The sequence below is a fragment of the Bidens hawaiensis genome, unplaced genomic scaffold (genome assembly GCF_021521415.1).
Source record: "Bidens hawaiensis isolate Kalapana, Puna unplaced genomic scaffold, B.hawaiensis_p1.1 tig00020892_1, whole genome shotgun sequence".
Lineage (NCBI taxonomy): Eukaryota > Viridiplantae > Streptophyta > Magnoliopsida > Asterales > Asteraceae > Bidens > Bidens hawaiensis.
This window is the reverse complement of record NW_027493217.1, coordinates 23,246-31,772: the sequence shown is the minus strand read 5'-3', so window position 1 is coordinate 31,772 and position 8,527 is coordinate 23,246. Positions and strand designations below refer to the sequence as shown.

General features: G+C 34.1%; 1 protein-coding gene across 1 annotated transcript; it reads right to left on the bottom strand.

The window, feature by feature from the left end:
* Window positions 1–3,531: 3,531 nt before the first annotated feature.
* On the bottom strand, window positions 3,532–6,780 carry LOC143561974 (PI-PLC X domain-containing protein At5g67130-like). The gene is made up of 8 exons (XM_077049914.1): window positions 6,489–6,780; window positions 6,262–6,384; window positions 4,877–4,999; window positions 4,666–4,764; window positions 4,279–4,582; window positions 3,900–4,123; window positions 3,746–3,832; window positions 3,532–3,664 (listed from the first exon to the last, which is right to left on the bottom strand). Exons 1-8 carry the CDS (start codon window positions 6,579–6,581, stop codon window positions 3,638–3,640), a joined length of 1,080 nt encoding a protein of 359 aa, XP_076906029.1. The 5' UTR covers window positions 6,582–6,780; the 3' UTR covers window positions 3,532–3,637.
* Between the last annotated feature and the right edge of the window lie 1,747 nt (window positions 6,781–8,527).

Here is an 8,527-nt window from a genome sequence, read left to right as displayed (position 1 = left end):
AGTTTAAGATGTAGATCCGGTTTTAAACGAACCGGAATCGACTCGTACGTTGTAACCTGGCTCTGATACCACTGTTGGGTTTCAACGGTGGTTCGGAACGAAAACAGTCAAGTATTTTAAACCCGTTTTAGTTAATAATTCGTTTCAATAGATATTAATCAATATTAATATACAAACATATAAACGAGTTATAAAAACGCAGCGGACGATTAAACGATTAAATGAACCAAAACCGAAACCCAAAACCCGGATCCGATTACAACGTTAAACAAGTACGATTAAACATAAATAATAAACAACCATAGATTAGTTTGTCGATATACCTCGGTTATCGAAACCGGGAAGACACCGAAGGCTAACGAAACGCGCTAGAAAAGACACAATCACGAGACCAACAAATTCCGACAGTGACAGCGGCTGACGAACGCCAACTGACGTACGGCGGCGTCCAGTGGCAGAATTCCAGCAGCTATGCAACCTCACAGGAACCACAGCGGTTCTCCGGCGACGGCAATAGTAGACGGCGGCGGCGGTTCTTCGGTGGTCAGCAGCGGTAGACGGGAACAGCAACTCAGCAAGAATTGGTGAGCTGCGGTGGTGTTCTGGTTGTGCTGGTGAGCTCCGGTGAGGCTTATAAGGGCGGAAAAGGGTGGTCACGATTTTCCGGCGGCCGGAAAAACGCGCTGGCTGCGGTGGCGGCTGGAATAGTATAAGATGGAGGCTAGGGTTTTGTTAGGTTGTTTTAATTATAATATCTTATACTATATATAGAATGTTATTAGGGTTTAGGCAAGTTAAACCAATTGGGCTTGAGCCCAATTAACCAAACAAAGCCTTTAACCAACATCTAGTCCACCTAATTGATTGTGTCGGGCCCAATTAACATTTAAAAGGGTTTATGTTTTCGTTACCCCCGGTGTAACTCATACCGGGTCATATTCGGGTTGGTCCGCGTTGACTTGACCCGAACCGACCATTAAATCCAACAACTCTCCTGGATTCATTCCACCGATCACCAACTGCAATCAACACAAATTAAATATATATAAGCTCTATTTAATGTGCTGGTCTTAGTTTGTTTATAATTTGTTTAATAAAGGTGATAGAATTAATTAATAGTAACTAACATTGGTTTTCAACCATGTAGTTCCGCTAGTACGCGATGCCTTCACTTTGTTCCTTGGATTTAACCGAGCCAAAAACAAGTAATCTTTGGTTGTTAATCACCATGTCCCGAACCAAAGGCCAATCTTGACCGTCTTTAGGCATACTTGTCACTGGAAACCACCCGCTTGTGTAAAAACATTTGTCAGACCGTTAGGTGCTTGTACATAGTCTTCAAGGATGATTGTTACTATCTCATGTGGATTTGCTAGTAAAAATTCATATACTTCCTTCAAAATGTCAATGGCTGGTACCTATTGTGTGACGAATATGCATCAAGGTAATTAGAAAACTGCCATGAAACTCATTATAAGAACAGCAAATGGCATGAAACCCGCTTGTGAAAACTGCCATGAAACTCATCAAGGTACACTTACAAATTTTGTAAAATCATGGTATTTTCCTCCAATCGAATGACTCAACCATACGATATCTTTAAAGTCGTATGTGTCGAGCATCAAAGCACGAACTCCATTCTTTAAAATATGATAATAAGAAGTAATGTGTTGGTAGTATGTTTTCTCTAGTAGCAAAATTGTAACGTTTATATCTAGCTATAAACATTACGAAAAATGAAATGATTTAATAAGAAAGTTGTTGAGTGACACTGGCTTCTTGATTATATAGGGTAAGTCCCCGGAGCCCATCAGTAATTGTGAAGGAGTTATGTGTCGTCAAGAACGAGTATTTGTTGAATGGTAGAGAATCATTCGGTTTTTCAAAAATAATAGAATTAAAAAAAAAGTTGCACTTTCTATTAAATTCTAGTTCTTATTAGATTCGAATATGAAAAAGAGATGGATAGACTGACCAATAGACCGAATACTGGAGTAGCCTGCTTCAGGACATGAGAAACAATGAAGTCAGGTTTTGCAATCTCCATCTTTTCTACAATCATCCCCAAACTAGACCGATTCACAGTCATTTCAATTTCACTTGTTATTATCAACAAAATCAATAGCTTATATGGTTGCAAAAGTTTATGCAAATCAAATATTTAATAGTAACAAACGTACCCCGCATGTTCCGTCGGAGCAAGCAACCGCGATAGATATGGACATAAATGGAGCTACAAACCAAAACAAAACTGATCTCCATTGCTCCATATCAATTCGAAATGAAATTGATAGAAGACGGTACAATAATTTGATATTATGAGCTGAAAATTAAATTGTTAATGAAGATATTAGTTAGCTGGAATATATTCACATACGATTTGAACTTTCATTTGGAAAAATAAGATTTGTTAATGACAGACACATCACCGAAATTTGGTACACAACGGAGGTTTTGAGTTGTGAAATTGACTAGGCATGTAAGACCTAACGTAATGGGCGCCTTCATTGGCTAATATCGTCTCATAGCGTCGGGCACAACGCCCGAGGCGTTATGGGAGCAAAATTGGTTTGGGAGCTATGTGGGAAACACCCCTTAATTAACTATTTTGACAAAAAGTTCTTCTAGCCAATTGAATGTTGGGGGGGGGGGGGGGGGGCGTTATGCCCTTTAACCATTACACATGGTCTAATACACGAATAAAGTTGTGAATGTTGTGTGCATGACACTTAGCTAAAACGTTTTGAAATATTTCCTATGGTATAAACAACTCAAAATTACTATTTTTATAATTTTTATTAAATGGCCATCTCACTGTGACTAACACGGTGACAAAATAAGTACAACCAACATAGCCCACTCATGCGAAGTGTAATTACCGCCTTCAAACAAAAATTACTAGTATTTAAATGAATTATGAACATATATAGCAGACCGCATGATTATTTTCAACTTTTATTTGTTAACAATGGCAATTTGTAATTAAAAAAATGACATACATTTTCGACAACCCAGTATAAACAATATTGTAAATTGTAGATGAAAATGGTAAATACCATTTTAGTAATTCACCAATAAATACTTTAATATTTGTTTGTATAAAAAAATTAATTCTCTATCATAAAGCTCTTTTCTGAATTTACATACCACTAGTGACAAATATAATCTCATTATAAATCATAGAAATTCAACTATCAAATAAACTCTGATCCTAAATTTGCTCCTTTAGTTCTCTTTATAGAATCATAAAGATAGGATGACCTTGTTCATCTGACTTCGTAGGTTGTTATCTACTCGATTCGATTTTTAGGTTATTCAAACCGATTTTCTAGAACCAAAAACTTTAAATACAGTTTGATCTTAATTTGAATTTGGATATTCTGGTCGGTTCAATTTGAAACTCAATTGAAAACATAATTATGAATAAATTTTGGTCTTTGATCAGACTAAAAAACCAAAAATAAAAAAAATGCACAGTTTGGTTCAATCCAAAAAAAAAAAAGAGCTAGACAAAAATACTTTTTTTACTTTCTTTCTTCAATTTCCAGGTTCCGTGGTAAAGAACATTTTTGTTATGCATCACAAAACGTACTAATAGAACTAATAATTTTTAAATATTAGTTTGTCCCCAAAAATTTCAGGGTGTACAACTTCCACCTCCAGGCTGCAAAATAAGAAAACAAACCTCAGTATCTTTCTTAACATTTAGGTAAATCAAAAATTTCATATCGAACATTAAACTTACCACGCACGAATGTACGTCGCTGCATCCACATAAACGCTCACCATTCAGCAAATCAGTGGCCTGAAATGTTCCTCCGCCTTCGCTTCTCTGATAATTATACAATATCTCATCAACCATAAACAACAAAAAGTTGCAAAAAGATTTGGTTTAGTACCTTGTAGAAGTCAACCGCAACAAAGTTTGCCCAACGATTTCCCGAATCACTGTTGCAAGTCTTGGCCATGTCCAAAAGGCCACCATTATTTTGGCCGCATGCCAACACCTTTAACGGAAGTGTACGGAAGTAGTTCACTAAAACAAGTGATTTTGTAGTATCGTTCATTGAAGACGACTCTCCCCTGTTTGGACACTCTCCTGCCTTCATTCCACCATCACCATCTACAATCAACTCGAAAAATAAATAAATAAAAAGTTTGTAACAATAATATTTGAGTGACTGTTTTCACAACAGTCACCACCAACAATTAATGCATAAGCTCCATATAATTTTTATTTTAAACGTTTACAATAAAAGTGAATAGAAACGAACTAACATTGGTTTTCGACCATGTAGTTCCACTGGTACGCGATTCCTTCACTTTGTTCCTTGGATCTAACCGAGCCAAAAACAAGTAATCTTTGATTGTTAGCTACCATGTCACGAACCAATGGCCAGTCTTGACCACTTTTTGGCATACTAGTCACTGGAAACCAGTATTTCTTCAAACCCGCGTCTGTAAAAACATTGGTCAAACCGTTAGGTGCTTCTACGTAGTCTTCAAGTATGATAGTGACTATTTCCTTAGGATTTGCTGTTAAAAATGCTTCAATTTCCTTCAAAGTATCAATAGCCGGTACCTATTACATGAACAAATTGCATCAAGTCAAGAAACATACTTAAACTCTCAATAAATGGCTAATTGCCTAATTGGATAACTTACAAATTTAGTATAATCGTGACATTGTCCACCAAAGGAATGGCACAACCACACGGTGTCTTCGTAGTCGTATGTGTCAAGCATCAATGCACGAACCCCGTTCTTTAGAATGTGATAACAAGAAGTAACACGTTAGTTATCAATTTGTCTTCTTTTGTAACAATTTTGGATCTACGTGTTACAAAAAGTGGAATGATTTGAATAAGAAACATACATTTAGTTGTTGAGTGACATTGTCTTCTTGATTAGTTGGGGTAAGTCGTGGTGTCCCATCATCGATTGCGAAGGCGTTATGTGTTGTCAAGAAAGAGTATTTGTTGAATGGTAGAGAATCATTCTGTTTTTTAAGCAAAATTAAAAGTAATTTGTTACATTTCACGCTATATAAAGTAGACTTGGGCATAAAACTCGGTTCTTGACCCAACCCAGGTGTACCTCACCCGCGGGAACAAACCAGGTTTCATTTCTCAATGAAATCATTCCCGGACCCGGAACCGGAACCGAACTGGACACCGGCCAAAAACTGATAAAAACCATGCAAAACTTGTCAAAACCCGGTTTATGCCGGCAACCGGTTCCTACCCAACCCGGTTATTGACTTTATTGATCAAACCCGGAACCGGTTCTGGTTCCGAAAAAACCCGGTTTATGCACCTCTAATACAAAGTACAAAGCAGGGATAGGTAAGCCCAGTACAACGGCAGTTGAATTATTTTAGCCCAGCCCAGAAAAACCATTTCATGAAGCCCAGCGCAGAAAATTCGTTTTGAAGCTATTGGGTCCCATTGGGTTGTTAAGATTGACCTAATCCACTGCTTTTGTATTAAATTTGGTGATGAACTTATGATACATTGATGGATTGCAATGAGTGGCTTCAAAAGTCTCCAACCACAACACGTTACACGTAACAGAAGACTCCAAATTCATAATAGTAACTCATATTTAATTTAGAATAAATGCAAAAACCTGTTTTTATTCAACTTTGGTCTAATAATTAATCTCCTAATAATAACTAACTTTCAACAAAAAAAAAATATTATATAAAATAATTCATGTTTTCTATTGAGTACACTAACGATGTGCTCGGTACCGATACCGAAAATACCGGGACCGGTAATAAAGGTAAAAATTTGAGAAATACCGGTACCGTACCGGTCCCAAAATTCAAAAGATTCGGTACCAAATCGGTACCGAATTTGTTCATCCCTAGAATACACACATTATATATTTACATCGAATTTGATGAGAGTGATACTACGTATGATCTAGGGATAATTTTATTAACAAAACTTTATAAAAAAAAACAAATATATATATTAATTTCGGGAAACAGTAGTGAACTTTTGACTTGGCATCATGTGTAGTAAGTAGAACGGACTTAACTATGGTTATCCTAGTAATTAACGTGGTCACGTGGCCATCACTTTGTCTCAATCTAACAGCCATTCATGGCTACGTACGTTCATACGATACGATAGTTGCCGGCAATATACACATCATATTTGAAAACTGAGGTGATCAATATATTGGTTTCACACTCGATCACACAATATGTCGAGTTTATTAATTAGAAACTGAAAGAGAGATAGAAAGACTGACCAAGAGACTGAATACTGGTGTCGCGGTTGATCGAACACATTTAGAGCCTGGATATCCTTGAGGACACGAGAAGCAATAAAGTCCGGTCTCGCAATCTCCATCGGTTTCACAATCATCCCCTAACTAGACCAATTCACAATCATTTCAGTTTCACTTATATATTATTCAATATATCAAGCAAATGAATTATTGTAACGTTGTGGTAATTAATAAATTTAGGGACGTACCTTGCATGTTCCGTTGGAGCAAGCAGCAGCGATCGATATGAACATCAATGGAGCGACGAACAAAAACGATGTAATTGATCTACGTGACTCCATATTAATCGACTGCCGATGCTCAACGAAGAATTTGATATGAAACTGATAGAATGTGATATTATGGACTGAATTAAGATTAAATTGTGAATAAGGTATTAGTAATTTATAGGGAAGAAGAGGAGAATCCAAATGGGAAATGAGGAAGATGGAAGGATATTCTTTAATTTTTTTAGTTGAGAAAAAAACCCAATAAAGCAACATTAATAAATTGTCTGATGAAAGGTATTTATTAATCCAACCTTTTTTTTTGTATATTTTTTGTTATTATATAGAAAACTAGGTTATTGTCCCGTGGGCGTCACGGATGGAAATATAGAAATTGTCTAATAAACACATATAATTTCAAACGACAATATTTCCTATCCTCGAAAGTAAGTTAATAGAACTTGTCTAAATTCGAAGGATAAATAAAGTCTATTAAATCAGATATTGGATATAATGAATTGTTAATTAGAAGATCATCGGAATTTGTACATTCATTTGTCGTCATTTGAAACCCCCCCCCCCCCCCACCCCACACCACATTCCCTTCACCTATATCCAATAGTAAATTCGCAAATTATTTTATCTCTTCAACATGTAAGGATTGACATCTAACTGTGAGTCTCGTGTTTTTTTGATAGTTTAAGTACCTTGTGCTTTTACAAGGTGTATGAAGAACTACTTGAAGTGTAATTTAAAATAAACATGAAAAAAATTCTATACAATTTAACTATTTATTTAACAAAAGTATCATAAATTTAGTATCTACAACTCCTTAAATACTTCCTTGTATATAAGGTTTATAATTTAATTTGTAATTAATCAATTTAAAGGTCAAAATTAAATTAACTACGCAATTGATGAATATAAAGTAAGAAATTACCTTGTATTCAAATTCCACTATCAAGCTCCTGATATGTAATTATTATAATAAAAATATAGTTTATAAAGCTTTCGATAAATAAAGTAAAAAACCTTATACAACGAACACCAAATAAATTGAGGTTTTTACCTAACACCTGATTAGAGATTGAGATGATAGTTTATATAGTCTTTTGATATCTTATTTTCCATTAGTAAGATACTAATAATGTATTCATTTTTTAATACATACAAAAGGTGAATAAAATAATTTTTAGTGGTTCTTAAATATTTAGTAGTAATTGAAGCTTATTAGTGTATAATAGTATTATTCCTCTTAATCATTATACCTCCACATGGGGCGTCATCACCATAAAACGGCCTCAGAAAAGCTTTTAATAATTCTTACAAAAGTAAATGATATAAATTTAAGTAAACATAATAAATAAATTAAATATGAAAATATGTTATTAAGCTTGGTATCAAATGTTGTGAAACTGAATCTCTTAATTTCTTAAAATTAAAAAAGTCAACACATTTTACCATTTATATAGAAAATAATTAAAGATTTTAATTACAATTAATTCATAAACTGATTATTTTGCATAATTATGGTAAATTGAATGATATGTGGTTTTGGTAATTGAATGTGATTTTAATCCGGTTATTCAAATGATTTTGAATTTTGGGATATTTAATGATATTAGAAAAGTTAGTCTCACCATTTTTATTATAAAAAGTAATTGATTTTGATAAATGACTATCATAAAGTAAATTAAGAAAACTATTAAATGATTTTCATAAAGTAAATTATCCCTTCTTTAGTAAACATCATTTTAATAAAGAAATATAGTATATACATAGGCTTAATTAATTGTATAATATCCCGTATAATAAACATCCTTTGAAGTTAGTTTATACATTTATTTTTAATTAGTTGACTCAATTAAAATTTTCAATTTCATATCCCGTCTCTAGTAAAAATTATTTTAATATATAGGCTTAATTACTATACATTATTTTTTTATAAAGCTAAACAAAGTTATATTCTGGGCTTAATTATTTATGTTATTATTAACTGGGTCTTATTTTAGATGTATGGG